Source organism: Pan paniscus, chromosome 4 (genome assembly GCF_029289425.2).
Source record: "Pan paniscus chromosome 4, NHGRI_mPanPan1-v2.0_pri, whole genome shotgun sequence".
In the NCBI taxonomy this organism is placed as follows: domain Eukaryota; kingdom Metazoa; phylum Chordata; class Mammalia; order Primates; family Hominidae; genus Pan; species Pan paniscus.
The window spans coordinates 36,399,902-36,419,739 of NC_073253.2; the positions used below are offsets into that span (position 1 = coordinate 36,399,902).

The window sequence follows — 19,838 nt, forward strand, 5'->3', positions numbered from 1 at the left end:
CAAAAAAAAAAAAAAAAAAAAAAAGAAAGAAACAAAAGAAAGAAAATTATACAGCCTGAAACACAGAAAAAAGGAAGAAAAACAGTGCTGCAGGGACCTATGGAATAATATCAAAAGGTCTAGCATTTATGTCATTAGAGTCCAGAAAGAGAGCAGAAATATTAGTGTAGAAAAAATATATAAAGGAATAATGTGTGAAAACTTCACAAATTTGGTGCAAGATACATGTACAAGTTCAAGAAGCTCAGTGAAATCCAAACAGGATAAACCCAAAGAAAACTACACCAACATCATAATGGAACTGCTGAAAACTAAAGATGAAAAAAAAAATACCTTGAAAGCAGCAATCTCATTCATGGGATTGAATGAAATTGAATGAAAGCATGTTCACACAAAAAACTATACCCATATATTTATAGCATCTTTATTGATAATTACTAAAAACTGAAAAACCCAAATGTCCTTCAGCTAGCAAATAGATAAACAGATGTGGTACTTCTGTGCGGTGGACTACTACTCAGTAGTGTAATGAACTGTTGATACACACATTAGCATGGATGAATCACAAATGCATTATGCTGAATGCAGGAAGCCAGACTGAAAAGATTACACACACTATGATTTTTTTATATGACATTCTGGAAAAAGCAAAACCTTAACGACAGAGAAGCATCAGTGGTTGCCAGGGGTTAAGGCTGGGTGTACAATTTGTCTACAAAGAGATGGTACAAAGGAGTTATATCACAGTGATATAATGTTCTATCCTGATTGTGGTGGTATTTATATGACTCTATTTGTCAAAATCCATAATGATGCACACCAAAATAAGTGAATTTTACTGTATGTAAATTAAAAAGAAATCACCAGCACATGATTTCATATCTGATAGGGTTAATATATCTTCATGATTATGTGAAGTATAGAAAAGATTCATGTAATCTCTTATCTATTTTGAAGTCATTTTCCATTTGATTCCATAAACTTTCAGGAAGCCAAAAATGGAATAAACAATGAAATGGTCTCTGATACATACAGAAAGCTTTCCAAAAAAGAATTTTGTGTTTCATATGCCAGGCAGATGTTTTGTAGGGTCAACTTACCACAAAAGGCCTCGCTGAAAAAATGCAGTATAAAAGTAGGGGCCTGTAAGAGAAAGAGAGGCACATTGACTCCAGAGGAGGTCTACTGTTCTATAAAAGAAGCCAAGCAAATTTGATGGACTGGTGAAAACAAGAACAAAGAATCTGACATGTCTTGGAAGCTCTGGGTTTTGATAATTAGGGAAGTATTTAGAATGCTGTCTCGAGGAATCACATCTTTTGTGCTGAGATATATCCCTGCTTGTGTTCTGAAATATACATGGAGTGGGCAGGCTTGGACTGTTTAAATGAAGCAGATTTTTTACATTCTTGTGACACTAGGAAGACTTTTCCTGAATGTAGGATTTTTTCTTTAACGCACCTCTCATCCAAATGGCAAAACATCCAGGATGGGTGCTTACTTGCAATGAGATCTCCCCAGCTGACCAGAGCTGTACTTTCTCCCACTGCTTATTCCCCCTCTGAAGTTACATCATCATTTTGCTTCCTGTTACACCATTATGGGTCTTATCTATTTTTATACATAAATATATTAAACAAAACTGTTGGTTTTAAGAAACTTTTGACCTATTCTAAGACCGATTCTCTGTTTTTCTATAAAAGTTTTATGGTTTTAGCTGTTGCATTTAGGTCTTTGATCTATCTTCTTTTTCCTCATACAGTATTGTTTTTATTGAGATATAATTCATATACCATGAAATTCATCCTTTTAAAGTATACAGTTCACTGGTTTTTAGTATATTCACAAAGTTGTGCAATCATCACCATTGTCTAATTCTAGGACATTTTAAAAATTAAACATACAAGAAATTCTGTACCCCTTAGCAGTTGCTCCCCACTCCCTTTCCTCCCTCTGTCAATCATGTAATCTATGTTTTGTCCTTATGGATTTTACTAAGCTAGACATTTCATAAAAATGGAATCATACAATATATGGCTTTTTGTGTCTGGCTTCTTTTATTTGGCATAATGTTTTAGATGTTCATCCATTTTGTAGCATAAATCAGTATTTCATTTCTTTTTGCTGATGCATAATATCCCTTTTATTGCTATACATTGCTGAAAATATACATTTTTAAAAATCCATTAATCAGTTAATGGATATTTGGGTTGTTCCTACTTTTTTGGGCTATTATGAATAATGCTGCTATGACCATTCAGGTACCAATTTTTGTGTGGACATATATTTTTACTTCTGTTGGGTATATACCTAGGTGTGGAATTGGTGGATCATGTGGTAAATCTATGTTTAACTTTATGAGGAACTGCTAAACTGTTTGCCATGGTTTGAAGGTATCTCCCAAAAGTTCATGTGTTGGAAACTGAATCCTTCTGTCCTCATGAATGGATTAATGAGGGTTTTGCCATCATGAATAGATTAATGTCACTGTCACAGGAATGGGTTCATTACATTGAGAGTGGCTTTGTTATAAAAGTGAGTTCTCTCAGTCTCTCTTGCTCTTGCTCTCTTATCATATGATGCTCTCTGTCATGTTATGACAGCACATGAAGGCCCTCACCTGGTGCCAGCACCATGTTCTTAGACTTCCCAGCCTCCAGAACCATGAGCTAAATAAACTTGTTTTCTATATAAATTAACCAGCCTATGGTATTCTGTTACAGCAACAGAAAACAAGACTAAGACACTGTTTTTCAAAGCAGCTGCATCATGTTACACTCCCACCAGCAATTTATGAGTGTTCCAGTTTCTCCACGTCCTTACCACCACTTGTCAATTGTCTGTCTTTTTTGTTATATAGTAATCCTATTGGGTATAAAGTGGTATCTTCTTATGGTTTTAGTTTGTGCCTCTTGGATGACTAATGTGGGACATCTTTTTGTGTATCTATTGACCATCTATTTTTGTGTATCTTCTTTAGAGAAATGTCTATTTAAATCCTTTGTCAATATTTTAATTTGGTTATCTTTTATTATTGAGTTGTAATATGATTCATCTTTAATTTTTATGTGTGTTATGAAGTAGGGTTTGTCAAGGTTTTGTTTGTTTTTTTTAACGTAGATATCAGAATACTCTAGCATTATTTTTTTTTGAAAAAACTATTTCCCTATAGGTTGGTTTGGCACCCTTGCTAAAAAGCAAATGACCATTTAAATGTGGTTGTTTTACTAGGCACTCCATTCCAGTTCCATGAAATCTTGATTACTGTAGCTTTATAGTAGTTCTTGAAATTGGATAGTATAATTCTTCTAACTCTGTTCTTCTATTTGAAAATTGATTGCAGTCTTGGGATAAATATCACTTTATCATCATGTTTGTGGTAGGCAGAGTAATCCCCCGTCTCCCTCCTGCCTCCAAACATGCCCTAAAGCCTGGAACCTGTGAATATGTTATGTTATATGACAAGGGGAATTAAGATTGCAGACCAAATTAAGGTTTCTGATAAACTGACCTGAAGATGAGGAGATTGTCCTGGATTATCTGGTTGGACCAGTGCAATCGGTGACCTTAAAAGTGGAAGAGGGAGGCAGAAGAGGAGGTCGGGTAATATGATATGAAAAGGATTCAACCATTATCGATGACTTTTTTTTTTTTTTTTTCCTGAGACGGAGTCTTGCTCTGTCGCCAGGCTGGAGGGCAGTGGCGCGATCTCGGCTCACTGCAAGCTCTGCCTCCCAGGTCCCGGGTTCACACCATTCTCCTGCCTCAGCCTCCCAAGTAGCTGGCACTACAGGCGCCTGCTACCATGCCCAGCTAATTTTTTTGTATTTTTAGTAGAGACGGGCTTCACTGTGTTAGCCAGGATGGTCTCGATCTCCTGACCTCGTGATCTGCCTCCTTAGGCCTCCCAAAGTGCTGGGATTACAGGCGTGAGCTACCGCGCCCGCCCATTGCTGACTTTGAAGGTGAAGGAAGAGGGCATGAATCAAGGAATGCAGGATTTCAAAATGGTAGTATAGAAGCAAGCCAGCTTCAATCCCTCAATAGAAGACCAAAAACAAATATATAGCATTGAGATTTTCACCAGCAACAACCCAGAGTTCAAGTATGAGGATGAGACAGCCCCCAGGGCCACAGAGAAGTGGAAAAACCTTGAGCATATGATTGGAGAATCAGATTTCCACGTCTGCGAGTCCCCTCCCCTACATTCTTTCAGCACCAAGCATGTGGAAAATCTCCCTCAATTCTGTTTTTACACTGGAAAAAGTGAAATTGAGTGGTCAACCAGCTTCCTCACCTTCTTGGGTTCCGTAGCAGGAGTCTGTCCCTGCCTTAACTCATGGGAAGCATTGTGAGTGCCTGTAGGGAGAAATATCTCTGAGGACAGGCTGCAACAAAGGTCAGAAGGTGAGACTACCATCCCCAACCCTGGAAACTCTGCTCTGTAACTCAGCCAAATGAGACACCAAATCAGAGTGGCTATTCAGCAGCACCACACTGTAGGAGGTACATTCCACAGGTTCCCATGGGCAGGAACCCCTAGCCAGTCTTCCCACACTGCTGACTAGGGGTTCCTGCCTAGGAGCCTGTAGAACATACCTGGGATAATCCCTTTGGTGACTCCCCTATTTGGGACAGGCAGCACTGCAACCATTTACTAGAGCCAAAGTGAACCTGGGCTTATAGCGCCACCTAGAGCTGAAAAGGAGGCAGCAACCTAGTTGCAAAGATTAAGCAAATATATTCAATGAAAGACAAAACAAGCTGGATAGAGAAAACTAGAATCAATAATTAATCCTTCAATGCAAAGACATAGACATATACCCGCAAGTAACAACAGCAAACAGGGAACCACAGTCTCCCCAAAGGACAAAGCAAAAATCCAATGACTGACCCTAATGAGATGGCGACTATTAGCTTCTGACCAATAATTTAAAATAGCAGTTTTAAGGAAACTCAGATATCTCCAAGATAATACAGAAAAGCAGAAATTTATCAGAGAAATCTAACAAAGAGATTGAAATAATTTTTAAACATCAAACAGAAATCTTAGAACTGAGAAATACATTTGCCAAACTGAAGAACTCTTAAGAGGCTCTGAGCAGCAGAGTGAGCCAAGCAGAGGAAAGAATCTATGAGCTCAAAAACCAGCTGTGTGAAAATACACAATCAGAGAAGAAAAAAGAAATAAGAATAAAATGTAACAAAGACCACCTACAATATGTAAAAAATTACCTCAAAAGACCAAATCTAAGAATTACTGCTGTTGGTGTTCAAGAGAGAGTGGAGCGAGAGCAAGGGGTAGAAAGTTGATTCAAAAGGATAAGAACTGAAAACTTTCCAAAACTTGAGAAAGAGAAATATCCAGCTACAGAAAGGTCAGAGAACACCAAACAGATTTGACCCAAATAAGACTACTCCAAGGCATAGAAAAATCAAACTCTCAAAGGTCAAGGACAAAGAGAGGATCCTAAAAGCAGCAGAGAAAAGAAGCAAATGACACGTAAAGTAGCTCTAATTCATGTGGCAACAGATTACTCTAAGGAAACTAAACAGGCCAGGAGGGAGTGGAATGGCATTTTCAGATTGCTCAAAGAGAGACAAAAAAAGCCTGCCATCCAAGAATATTGTATCCAGCAAAATTATCATTCAAATATAAAGGAGAGATAAAATCTTTCCCAGACAAACAAAAGCTGAGAGAATTCACCACCACTAGATCCATCTTGCAAGAAATACTAAAGGCAGTTCTTCAGTCTGAAAGAAAAAAACGCTAATGTGCAAAAGAAAACTTTTCAAAGTATAAAACCTACAGGTAAAATTAAGTACCTGGACAAACTCAGAATACTCTCTTACTGTATTGCTGGTATGCAATCCACTCGTAACTCTAGTATGAAGCTCAAAAGACATGAGCCAAGGAGTGCAAACAGCCTCTAGAAGCTAGAAAGGCAAGGAAATGGATTTGCTAGAAAGGCAAGGAAATGGAACTTCCAGAAGGGAATGCAGCCCTCTCAACACCTTGACATTAGCCCAGTGAGACCTGCATCAGACTTATACAGGCCTCAGCAGCTGAATGTATTGTACAGCCTGCAGAACTGTACAATAATAAGTGTGTATTGTTTAAGCTGCTAAGTGTGTGGTAATAGAAAACTAATGTATGTTTTTTATATAAAGCTAAATTTGATTTCCTAAATATTGTTAAAGATTTTTACACCTGTGTTCATTGTAGTTTTCTTTTTCTGTAATGTCTTTGTTTCATTTTGGTGTCAGAGTAATGCTGGCCTCATAGAATAAGTTGGGAAGTACAGGATTCCTATCTATTTTTTGAAAGAGTTTGTATAGAACTAGTATTATTCCTTTCTTAAATGTTTGGTAGAATTTGCCAAGGAAGGCATTTGGGCCTGAAATTTTCTTGGTGAGAAGGTTTTGTTTTGTTTTGTTTTGAGACAGAGCCTCACTCTGTCGCCCAGGCTGGAGTGCAGTGGCACAGTCTCGGCACTGCAACCTTTGCCTCCCGGGTTCAAGCGATTCTCCTGCCTCAGCCTCCTGAGTAGCTTGGATTATAGGCGCCTGCCACCACACCTGGCTAATTTTTGTATTTTTAGTAGAGCCGGGGTTTCTCCATGTTGGCCAGGCTGGTCTCGAACTCCTGGCCTCATGTGATCCACCCACCTCAGCCTCCCAAAGTGCTAGGATTACAGGCGTCAGCCACCGCACCCGGCCTGTGGGGAGGTTTTTAATTACTAATTTCAATGTCTTTAATGGATATAGGGTATGTAGGTTATCTATTTTTTCCTGAATGAACTTAGATTAATCATTTTTGAAGTCTTAGTTGCTAGAAAAAAATATTTAAAAATTGGTGAATTTTCTCATTAAAGCAGCTTTCTTTTAGTGCATTTTTGAATATAGTAAATATAAATATTTTATATTTATAGAATATATTTTAGATCTGAAAAATAATTATTATGAGAGTCCACATATTACAAAAATACAAATATTATATCTGAGTCCTTACTCACCAGGAGATCTGATTATAACTTGATTTCCCATACATTTATGCCACTCCCATGGGCCATAAACATGCCAGTCACTGTGATAAATTTGCTTTGTAAATCAATTAATTGACTTTGTGATTATATATATATCATTTACAATGATTCTGCTTCTAAAAAATGGAACCTCTTTCCATATGCTGTTAGAATTATTTATAAGCTTACAGAGGTTTAGGCCAGACCCCAAACTGTGTTAAATTCACAAGGTAATGAGTGCTAACCTGTGAAGCCTCTTGAAAGAGAGGTCACTACCTATCTCTGGCCATATGTCCCAATCCTGCCATTGTATAGGGCAGTGGTTTTTACTGAGAGTATTTTAGAAATTCACTTGAGTGTTACTGATAGTTAGTGAGTAGGGGGCTCAGGATGCAATGCCCGTAATAACCCCACACAGTGAGGAATTGTCCCAAGTCCTGTACAACTTACAAAATATCCTGCTGGTTAGTCATGAAGATTAAAAGCTTGTTTACAATTTTCTGAGACTAGAACCTAAGTCTAGTCTCTATGTTTTACACATAAACACAAAGTAATTTTTGCGTGATTTTAATATATAATTAATATTCTAATCTTTATCTTAGCATTTATCCCTGCTCTCTCTTTTTTTTTGTATTTCTACTATAGAATGGCCTTAAGTCCAAATTTATTTCGTCTATAACTGTATGCACTCATCTAACCACTTTGCTATGTCTTTTAGGGTTGAACCTGCGCATTTTCCTATGAAATACATGCTATTTTATTATTAATTGCCTTTTTCTACTCTGTATTACACTGAGAGTTATTTTTTTTAATTAGACATATAGTTACAGTATTGTATATAAATTCCATTTCAGGACAAAAGACCATCACAAAATATTTGTTATGAAAAGGGTGGGGATGTTAGATTTGAAAAGCCTGAGAGGCACGTTATAGAAACAAACTTTCTTCTGATTTCAGTACTTTTCCTATCATTATAGTTGCTATTACATAAAAATGTAAAGTCTTGGAATGAGTCCATATTACTGCTTCAAAATAACCAAAACAATAAAAATGGATTTAACTTCTATTTCGCCTACAAAATAGCCTAACACAATTATTATATCCATCAAGTCTAGGACATCCAGCCATAGTGCTCACACATATGCATAGTAATCACAAATTTCAGTGCACAAACTTAGATCTGCAAAGAATATAACTTACTTCTTTTTTACCCTGTCACTGAACTCAGTACCTCTGGGGTCCCTATTCTGCTGGGTGGAGGAAACCTGGTTCCAGTCAATTCAGATCATCTCAGTTAATTCATGATCTCATCCTGGCTCCCCTCCAGGGAGCCCAGTGCGTTGGAGCTGAAGGAAGTGTGTGGTCCATAGTCATCCTTGCACAAGCCTCTGCAGAAACATTCCTGTTCCTGGCTGGCCTTTTTATATCATCCATCTAGATCATGCTGCGACCTCCTTGCCTGCAGAGACTCTTTGGACCATCTCTGTGCCACATTTGTGCTCTTCTCAACACCAAATCAAAAACATTCATCAGTGGAGCTGCAACCCCTTCCACACTGTGGTGTGAGAAGCCTCTGAGCCTGCCTTCCATCACCTTTTGCAACCATTGTCATCTGCTGCTGCCACACTATACTGGGCACAAGAACCGCAGGGAGTCTTGCTATCCTCTCATCTGCCCCCCGGCTCCTCCAGGGGATGAGGCTTGGTTCTTTCCACTCTTGTATCCCTACGTCCATTATTTCTTCTACACTAGATCCAGTCCTGGGGGCAGAGCCCAAGATGTGTGCTTAAGGTCACAGCCATGTCCTTTAGCTTCGTTTCCAGTCCTCTCTCTTCCCCTGGCTCTGAGTGATTGCTTAAGCTAAATCTATTAGCTCATCCACCTGCTGACTATCCATTTCCGGAGCCCAGACATGGATCTCCCTGCCTGCTTCCTGGGTTGAGGGTCACAGGGTGACAGAATTACTAGGAATGAGAAAAGCTGTTACTTAATATTTGGAAACATCATTCCAGTGGAGATGCAGGGCACATGAGGCATACTGCTTAGCCTGTAATCATTTTCTCTCTTTTCAGTCTATATGCCTAACTTTATGCCAGGATAGTGAAACTTTTCATGTGCTTATCGTTGTGACCTTTGCAAGGTATCAGGTGAAGAAGGCAGGCACGTTGTATTGCTGTAGATAAATAGGATTAGTGACAGGAATATGGGATATAAACCTTTTTGCTAGGTCTAAACCATCCTTAACTATGCCATGAGTCTCTCACTATCTTAATGATGTAGGGTCATCATTTTAATGTTTTTATTGTAGTATGCATCTTTCAGTGGTGTCTTCAATATACGTCAGTGTGGATCATTTAATGTTGGAAAAACAGGTAAAGACACTTTAGTTTGTGGTCTACTTTTATAATTTATATTTTTCTTCTCCTTTCCTCCTTCTACAAAGATTATGTCCAGCAGTATGCATCTTCCTGACTTGCAGATTCTAGCCTGCTATAAAATTAGGACACCAGACACCGCACATATTGCTAGAATTGCGTCTGAGACTGAATAGGTCCTGAGTTAGTCTCTAATTGCATGGACTTCGTGGTGCCTATTGTGGTAACTCAGGGGCATTTGTTTTGATTTGTTTGTTTGTTTGGTTGGTTGGTTGGTTGGTTTGGTTTTTTATCCTGGCCCTTGGCTTTTCATCCCTTTGTCTCCTGCTGCAAGGCCTCCTGTTAGCTATTTGCCTTTCATTAGGCATGGAGCCCCAGGCTGCCTTCCATGTTCTTTCCTCCTGAGTGGCCTCCTCACCTGCTTGGGATGTCCAGTGTCAATCACCTGGATTCTGCCCTCACTCCCACTGTGCATGCCCTGGTCAGAGGTGGGGCTGCTGCCCAGGACTCTGGGGGCTCACAGAGTTTATTTTACTTTGGCCTTGGAGCAAGTGTTATCTGCAGATCTGAAGAGGTTCTTGTTATTATTGATTAAGTATGCATTCAATATTTGAAATGCTTTAAACAAACTGCTTCATGTTTGGATATATTGAGTTATTTTTGTTTCTGCCATTAGATGTTTTACTCTCCAGTTATTCTTCAGGGAGGATTGTGCTCATCAGTGTTCTCGTGACTTTTGTTTGCCTCTCTCTGCATTAAACACCCAAACATCAGTGAGATCCTTTAGAATCTGGCAAAACTTCAGAGAACTCTGGGGAAATGAAACTGCCTGTCCACTCAGTTTCATTGATTTTTCTGAGTAACCTTAAAGGCATATCTTACTACTTAAGAAGTAGAGATTCAGTAAAATGTTGTTTCTGCTCCAAGGATAAAAATTGAGAACATTTAACTTGTGTTATATACTTGGAATCATAAAGACAAATTGAAATAGTTGATGTCTGCCCAGATAGAATGTGCTAGCTTTCTCTGGCTTAACCATCTCTGAAAACACATTGACCTAAATTTCCATCTTTCTCACCATGCAAGTTGTTAGTACACCTGTTCTTTTGAAACCACAATTCTGTTTGTTCCTGTGTGTTGATGGTATTTTCATTTTTCTCCTGCTGCCCTTGAACTTGCCAGACTCTCCAGCACTTGTGTGGTACTTTTCTCATTCATTACTTCTCTAGTGGCATTACTGAAGGATAAACAGCTGTCTAGTCAAAATTATCTGGCCACGTTCAGTGGGTTTTAGGTCTGAAAGGGGAGCCAAATAATGTGTGAGTAAACTGTAACACTCCCTAAGAGTGCCAAAAAAATTAGTTTGCCTGGAAGTCCATTAGTAAAAAATATCAAACATTCCTAAAAATTAAACAATAGGAAAAACAAACAGGGTTTTAGTTGTTAAAAAGGACAGACCAAATATTTGGTACTTTTACTCGCTTAATACATCAAACATGGGTCTTCTGTGCTACTTGTCAGGGGGATTCTGAATATGAAGATTAAACCTTGCATTACCCATACCTCCTAAGTGAGAGCACCTCAACATTTTGTGCTTACCTTACAACTTTCATCTAAAGATCTCCAAGATCTGTGACTACTTATGTTTTAAATTACAGGAAAAAGTTAAGTTGTTGCTTGCCAATATGTAATAAATTAGGACACTGTTTTCCAGTTTCCAGTTCCATTTTAACTTGTAGAGAACAAACGTTTTCAATCTTTCAACAGACTTTGGAGTCTTTTCATCCTTAATAAATGTTAAAGGAGAGATAAAACCCCATTGATATCTCAGCATTATAAGCAATGGCATTAGCCTCATTAAAGTGAGGAAATATTTTACTACAAACTTTTATAACATTTTTCTTTTTAATCCTCATTCATCCCTGATTTTGCCCTTTCCCTGCATCCATCTTTTTTTAATCTCCAAATCTTTTGGTGGCTACATCCGTGTATTAGTCCATTTTCACACTGCTGATAAAGACATACCCAAGACTGGATAATTTATAAAGAAAAAGGTTTAATGGACTCACAGTTCCACGTGGCTTGGGAGACCTCACAATCACAGTGGAAGGTGAGGGAAGAACAAAGGCACATCTTTTACATGGCAGCAGGCAAAAGCAAAATGAGAGCCAGGTGAAAGGGGAAACCTCTTTTAAAATCATCAGATCTCGTGAGGCTTGTTCACTACCACGAGAACACAATGGGGGAATCTGCCCCTGTGATTCAATTATCTCCCACTGGGTCTCCCCTACAACACATGGGAATTATGGGAGCTACAATTCAAGATGAGATTTGGGTAAGGACACAGCCAAACCGTATCAATCGGTTATTTGGTGCCTGGCTGCCAGTCGCACTCCACCAGAACCCTCCTCTTGCTAGCCCAGCTGGACATTCTCCTTGCTGGTGCTCTTAGTCAAGATGTAAAGTCTGGTTAGTGTCTGAGCTGGTGGTCAGAGCACTTATCTGCCCTGAATGCTGCAAACCATTTTAAACCCCTACGAATAATCAAATGTGTATTTGAACAAATTTTCAGTTTCTGGTGTTTAATTTGAATCCCAGGCTATTGTTATAGTGTTTTTTTCTATGATAATTGATGTCCTTTATTTAAACTCATGGGAACAGAAAGGAGTTATCCTGGCTCTCCCCTGATAGTAACAACACCCCTCACAATTCACTGTGTTGTTGCACTTCTCAAGAAATTACCTATAGAATAGAGAATGCAGGCTGGGCGTGGTGGCTTCTGCCTGTAATCCCAGCACTATGGGAAGCCGAGGTGGATGAATCACCTGAGGTCTGGAGTTCAAGACCAGCCTGGCCGACAAGGCGAAACCCTGTCTTCACTAAAAATGCAAAAATTAGCTGGGCATGGTGATGGGCACCTGTAGACCCAGCTACTCAGGAGGTTGAGGCATGAGAATCGCTTGAACCCTGGAGGCGGAGGTTGCGGTGAGCCAAGATTGCACCACTGTACTCCAGCCTGGGTGACAGAGTGAGACACTGTCTCAAAAAAAAAAAAAAGAATAGAGAATGCAATCTAGGAGGACTCTATGCTTAGAATACTTTGGTCTTATGAAAATGTGATGTTTTGGAGTGTGGCTATGATACTTAAATCTAATATATGTTTAGTAAATATCCAGATAGGAGCCTATTCTGTTCTGTGTACTTTGCTGGTGCTGATGACTAGCATACATAAAAATAGCTAATATTATTTAGCACTGCTTCTATGCCAGGCACAATATTAAGGTGGGTATTTTGTTATCCTCATTTCTCAAATAAGGAAACTTAGGCTCAGAGATTGAGTACTTGCCCAAACTCACAGTGCTTAGCTCCTCTCAGTTCCCTGCATTTCAGTGAAATTAGACATGGGGCAGTAGGGGTGATAGGGGAAAGTGATGATGGTCATAAAGGGGAAAGTGATGATGGTCATAAAACACCTAGACCTATACCTTTTTGTTTATACCTAGTCATCATTTAGCTCAAGTTTTCCTTAACTTCTGGCAGCAGAGTATACCTGATAGTATAACTAGTCTTTAATTAAGAAGCAGCCTTGACACAGACACCCTAGTCTCTAATGTGCGATTGCATAAGGCCTCCTGCTCCCTGTGCCTGGGCTCTCATCTCTCTGGTGGTCACTTGGCTGGCTCTGTCCTGTCCTTATGGTTTCAGCTCCTCCACAAAGCCCAGTCATTGCCTACCATGAATGGAGAGATCTTATCTCTTTTTCTCACTCACTCCGTGAGGGACAGCACCTTGTCCATCCTGTTTGCTGCCCTTTTTCCAGATCTGGAGTGGTCCCTGGAACATGGCAGCACTCAAGAAAGATGTGTTAAAGGAATAAGTGAGTTCTTTCTTCCAGGCCAAGACTGATGCTTCTTGAAATGCTCCCAATCAACCCTCTTAGACTCCAACATAACTGACCAGGGACCAGATTAGACAAACAATTCTGATATTTGAGGGTTTGATTTACTTAAATCCTCACTGGGGTCCAAGAGCACCCCTTGCCAGCTCCTATAGTTTAAGCAGCAGTATGTAGAATAGCCAATGAAAAGTCAAGGTCACAGAGTAGCTGGACAAAGGCTTAGAAAAAACAATGCAGTGACCTAAGTTAATGTTTAGTGCCTTTAACCTCTATTTTCGGTGAGTGGCCTTTTCCCTAATTATTTGTTCCTCCAAATCATTGAGCCCTTCTGTGTGGTAGGTCCTGTGCTAGGTCTTGGAAATAAAAACATTAAGAAACTTTTTGCTCTTGAGAAGCAGAGTTCATGGGGAAGACAAAGCCATGAACAACTGATTAACAATAGACAGAGCTAAGTATAGTAGAAAATGTGCACATAAAATGTAGCAGAAATACAGAGCAGAGTTGAAGACCATCTAGGGCACTAAGTGGCAGGTTCACAGAAGATATGATCTTTAACCCGTGGCACTTTAGGCAAGGGAGCCAACATGTGCAAAGGCAAAATTAGCATGAAAGGGCATGACATATTCTAACAACAGGGAGAAGTTAGTTCTACGTGACTGAAGCTCAGGGCACTTTTTATGGGGGAGGACAGGAGTTGATACCCAAAAAGGAGGTTGGGGGCAGATATGAAGGAATCTATATGTGGGCCTGAAGTTGGAACTTTTTCCCTGATTGGAAAGCAATCAGGTCTTTAAACATGCATGTGGCCTGATTGATTTTGGGTTTTACAAACACCTCTGGTGGGAACTTGAAGCGGTATATAAATTAGCCCAGGAGCCCAGACAGAGGAGTGCCTGACCTAAAGCAATGGGCTGGAGAAGGGGGGATGATTGGAAAGCTGTTTTAAAGGTAGACTTGGCAGAATCAAATGCACATTCTGTCAGAAATGATTCAATGTAGTGCAACAGGGAAAGAGTAGCCAAGCGTGGTGGCACACACTTGTAGTCCCAGCTACTTGGGAGGCTGAAGTGGGAGGATTGATTGAGCCCAGGAGATCGAGGCTGCAGTGAGCTGTGATCCTGCCACTGCACTCCATCCTGGTTGGCAGAGTGAGTCTTTGTCTCAAAAAAAAAAAAAAAAAAAAAAAAGGAGAAGATTTGAGAATATCAGAATGTAATTTGAATATCTAGGTAGATAATGTCTCCAAAATCTTTTAGCAGGAGAAGATTGAATTTACCGAATCCTTTAGATGTGTACTAAGACATATATTAGCACTCCAGTTTGCATCTCAGTAATTTAAAAAAAAATCCAAAGAATCAACCATCAACAAGCAGATACTTTTCTGGGACAAAGAGGCTTCTCCATTTTTGAAATGGTGTTGCCTACTCATCTGTTAGTCACCCTTGCATCAGGGCCGTGTTCAAAGAGATGTCCAGGCTTGGTATGAGGCTGCTAGAGCCTTCCTTGCTTTTCCTTTTGTGATCTTTGAGTCAGGGTGGGAAGGATGACTAGGGTAAGCCCCGGCTGAAGCATGCACAGGGATGGTGGGGTAGAGATGATGTTTCAGGGCAGCCCTCCACGGCCAAGCCACACATTAAATTGTTTGGGGAGTAGTTCTAAAAATTAATGCTATTGTCATGGTTTCATTTTGATTTTTATCAGCTGGATATGGATGAGGCTTCATTGTCATATACTTAATGTTTTTGCTTAGATCTTTGGCAAACCAATATTTTTCCATGACTTTTTGACAGTTATTTTTGTTCAATAGTGAATAATAAAGTGAGATTTACGGTCTGTATATGATAATGTTTGTCTTATTTTGACATTTCTTTTCTAGACAGTAAAGGCCTTATAATTAGATTTTCCCTGTGCCAAAACATTGCTGCAAAACCATCTCCCTGAAAAAACGTTTCTTTGCTTCTTTTAGGAGCTGGCGTCATCTTATTTTGATTTGGAAGTTTTTTCATATGTCAGTCAGGAAATGAAACAAAAATTTCTCTTGAATATGAATTCTTAACAAGAAAGAAATTAACTTTTGCCGAAAAATAAAACTAGAAGGGAAAATGAGAAGAAACGTCTTTGAAATGCTGATGGTTCCATTGTCTTTTTAAATTCTAATTTATGTCAAACTTCAGTGAGCAATATAGGAAACTCCCTTTTCCACCTTGTTGCAAAAGAGCTTATTTTATTCTTGTTGCTACTCCTACCAGTTTTATGTTGAATTCTTTGAAATACCCAGGAGACTGAACTAGAACTTATGGACCGCACCCTATTTCTCATATAGTTAACCAACTAATGGCCTAACTCAGTGGATTCTGCCCCATTGCTGATAAGTGGCAACCATCGGCCAGGTGCCATCTGTGGGGGTACAAGGACAGGCGAAGCTGAACTGCCCTTCTGCTGAGGCCACATCTGCAGTTGGCGCTATGCCAGGAGAGCCTTGGAGAAGTTGCACATGTGTCCATTGACAGTGCTTTCTCTTTGGAGTGCACTTAAAAAGAATAACTGTTGATAGAATCGCTTATTGCTAATGGCAAAACATCACAGAGAACTAATTGCAAAAACAGTCACACTTACTACATCCGTGGCCTCCCCTAATGATATGTGGAAACACCTTCCCTTTCCTACAGTAGCAAAAGTGGCCAAATTCTCTGTACAGCCTGGAGAATTTTCCTATCTGAGTCATAACTGAAGAGCTGCTCCTAGAATCAGATTCCAGATCCAGCCACCCTTGTCCCCATCATCTCCACTCTTATTTCCACCACCATCTTCATCCAATACTTTCCGTTGAGCACTAACAAATATGTGCAACTGAAGGACACTACATAATATCTCAGAGAAGTGTATCTATTTAAAACAGAGACAACAGGCTTCTTCTAAAGTATTGAGCCAGCATCACTTACAGCAATCCAGACAACAGAGTGAAATAATCGTTCTATCTCAGCCTTTCTTGATATCACGGGAAGAGTGTAGGTGTTTCTTTCCAGTGTATTTTTGTATCACATGAATAGCACCTTCTTCTAAGTTTCAATACATTGGTTATGAGTGATTGCTACTCTCTGCAGTATCATGAACATGGAGGAATTTCTTCTTTCTACTGATGGTGACCTTTTGTTGTTTTGAATATACGGGTCTGCTCAGCTTCAATATGAAATGGAATGTGTATTTCAACAACTGGCCTGAGTGAATGTTTGGGCCTTGAGTTTTTGTCAAGAAGTGATGTGGGGAGGTTTGAAGAAAGATTCTTGTAAGTCTGTGATGTCAAATGATGAGATTGTCTGTCACCGACCCATGTGTTGAAGAATTGTTTCCTCACCTGATCTAACTCAAGACTCTTCTCTACTCCCTTTCGAGAAGCACAGAAAAGAACTGAGAACTGGTGTGTTAAGGGCGCCACCAAAAGTTTCCTTGGCAGTAGAGCCTTGAATTTCTTCCCCAACAGCAGCTAAGCCTTCTCTAAAAGGAATTACCATTACCTTGAAATAACTTCCTATGTACACTCATAGGAAGAGTGTACACTTTGCTGAGGTTGACCGTACTTGTGGTTTTCATCAGGAAGTGAAAGTTTATGTGGCCTACATGTGTGAGCCCACTCTATACTAGGGATAGCAGGAGTGTGGTGCTCTAGGGGCAGAGGCCTGGGGTGTCACACAGACCTTGCTGGAATCCTAGCGTTGCCATCTATTCACTGTTTGGCTTTTTCAAACCTCCTTTTAAAAAACGTGACAAAATGGTTATAATACTAAACTATTTGGGTTGTTGTAAATTTTAAGAACAACAGCAGTTACTACCATATATTGAGCACTTAGGTTGTGTCAGGTACCCTGCCAAGAAAAGATCATAAGCAATGTCACTTCATTTCCATCATAATACATGAAGTAGTGCTATGGTTTGGATGTGGTTTGTTCCCACCAAAGCTCATGTGGAAGTCTAATTGCCACTGCATCTTGGGAGGTGGGGCCCAGTAGGAAGTGTTTGGGTCATGGGGGCGGGTTCCTCATGAATAGATCAATGCTGTCTCCCAGGATTGAGTTCTCAATCTCAAGGGAATGGATTAGTCGCCATGAGAGTGGGTTGTTATAAAGTGAGGCTCTTCCTCCTCTTTGGTCCCTCTTTACCTGCACCTGCCTCTCCTTCCACTTCTCTGCCATGTTATGATGCAGCACAAAAGCCCTCACCAGCAACTGATGCCAGTGCCTAGCGCTTGGACTTATCAGTCATCAGAATTGTGAGCCAAATAAACCTGTTTTCTTGATAAATTACCTAGTCTCAGTATTCTGTTATAGCAACACAAAATGGACTAAATCAATTAGTGATTGTTATTTCCACATGAAGACGAGGAAACTGAGGTGGTATATCACCCCTGGCCACACAGCTAGTGAGTGTCTGGCCTCAGGCTTCTATTCCAGGTCTGCCAACCCCAGATTCTGTGAGAGATAATGCAAAATCAGAGTCACTCCTAGTGCAGTCAGTGCTTAACAAGTGTTCATTCTCTTTCCTCCCGGATGCATCTTGTAGCTTTGATAGATCTCTGATTTCTTAATAAATTTTTATATGTAACATTCTATACAGCAGGTGGTCTGTCATACTGCCCTCATGTGGCTCATTTGGGTAATAGTGGTTTTTTTTTTTTAAAGTTTAATGCAAAATATGTGTTATTTAAAATGTGTCTCTAAAGTCACCTAAATCTGTGGATACTTTGGGAGTTTGTATGATTCTATAACCTCAGTATGTAAGAAATGGCACTTTTTCTTTTCTACTGTCCACTTTAATGTCTAACTCTGAGCCCTCACTTGGCTGGGAAGATACTTAACTTCAGTTACTCTAGTAACTTCTACCCTGTCTTTGCCAAGATCTCCCATTCCTTCTGTTGTCTTGGAAGAGAAACCTTCTCTTCCCTGGTATTGTGCATAATGAAACTTTATTTCACCATCCTGTCAAGAGGGGAAGAATTTTTTTCACATTTATTTTTTTCCATCTAATGTTCTGTTTACAGAGACATTTATCAACCACTGGAGAAATACTCAGCTTTCACACTTAAGAAAGAGATATTATTGCCAGAGAGTAGAGTGTTAATTCATTTTCCAGTTTAAATTGTAGAATTTTTTTTCCAAGAGGAAAAGAAAAAGGTCAGTTTTTGTCTCCACCTATAAGGAGCATTAAGTCACTAAGTGAAATTCACTTAGTTTTCTCTTCATGCATGGAGAGGGTCCCAGCTTCCATGGACTCATTCTCCCATGCTATACAAAGTTACACAGGTGTATTTAAAGTTTAGTGGATTATTTAGCTTAGGGATCTCCAAAGCGCATATCATCGAGGGACTGCCTTGTTTTCCAGTGGCCCTCTCCATGGAGGATTTAAAGGTAGATATGTGTCACACTGGGCCTTACTTATGTCTGAATAATGAAAGGCTATGTCAATGGGAAAAGGGAATTTAGGGTGGGAAAAGGCAAGGAATTTTCTTTTTTTATTATTTAAGCACCATTTAGTAACAATGTACATACAGTCTCTGTTCTTAAATGTATTTAAGAGTTAACATCATCCTCATGCCAAGACCTTACTGTGTTTCAGATAACGGAGGGCAGACTTTGGCAGGGGGTAATAACTGGCCCCTTCGAGGAAGAAAATGGAGCCTGTGGGAAGGAGGCGTCCGAGGGGTGGGCTTTGTGGCAAGCCCCTTGCTGAAGCAGAAGGGCGTGAAGAACCGGGAGCTCATCCACATCTCTGACTGGCTGCCAACACTCGTGAAGCTGGCCAGGGGACACACCAATGGCACAAAGCCTCTGGATGGCTTCGACGTGTGGAAAACCATCAGGTACCTGCATCCTGCCCTTTTTTCCTCCCAGGACAGAAACTCCAAGAGCAGCCTGACTCCATTGAGCAAGAATGATAGCTTTTGTGTTAAAATGATAGTTCAGCTTACAAATACATGATTTTTAAGAAAAATAAATGCCTTTAGAGACATTGTAAGTATATATTTTTTTTAATTATAAATTTGAGATTGTGGGCCTGTGTTTTACGTGAAGAACAAGATTGTCCTCAGCCCATCGCCCTCCATGGAAGGTCTTTGAAGCTGCGACGTTTTGCGTAGAGGTAGGCTAGGGTATTGTTAGCTTCCTGCAGGAGGTCAGGGAACTAGTCCTGTTGTCTGCTGGAAGAATGGAGGACAAAACAGCAGGGAAAAAGCTGGAATAGGAACTAGGGATATGTTTATTTCCATTTATTAGCAAGTATCTAACAAGCACCTACTATGTGCCATACCTTCTTCTAGATGCTGAGAAATTAGGAATGAACAAGTCAGTCAAGATCCTGCCTCTCAGGAAGCTGTATTCTAGTTGGGGGAGAAAGATGTTGGACAAATGAACACACAGATGAGCAAGATGACTGCCAGTTGTGATAAGTGCCAGGAAGGCAAAAAAGTATGTTGTGATAGATAGAGCTGGCTGATGTGAAGAAGATACATCAGGGAGCAGGACCCAGACTCAGATTTGGAAATCGTGG

General features: G+C 39.9%; 1 protein-coding gene across 3 annotated transcripts in view; it reads left to right on the forward strand.

The window, feature by feature from the left end:
• Positions 1-19,838, forward strand: part of ARSB (arylsulfatase B) — a 208,582-nt gene that overhangs the window by 80,098 nt on the left and 108,646 nt on the right. For all 3 annotated transcript variants that reach the window (XM_034959910.4, XM_034959909.4, XM_034959911.3), the window contains exon 5: positions 18,909-19,152. In XM_034959910.4, coding sequence (XP_034815801.1) covers positions 18,909-19,152 — 244 coding nt within the window. The remainder of the gene's footprint in view (positions 1-18,908; positions 19,153-19,838) is intronic.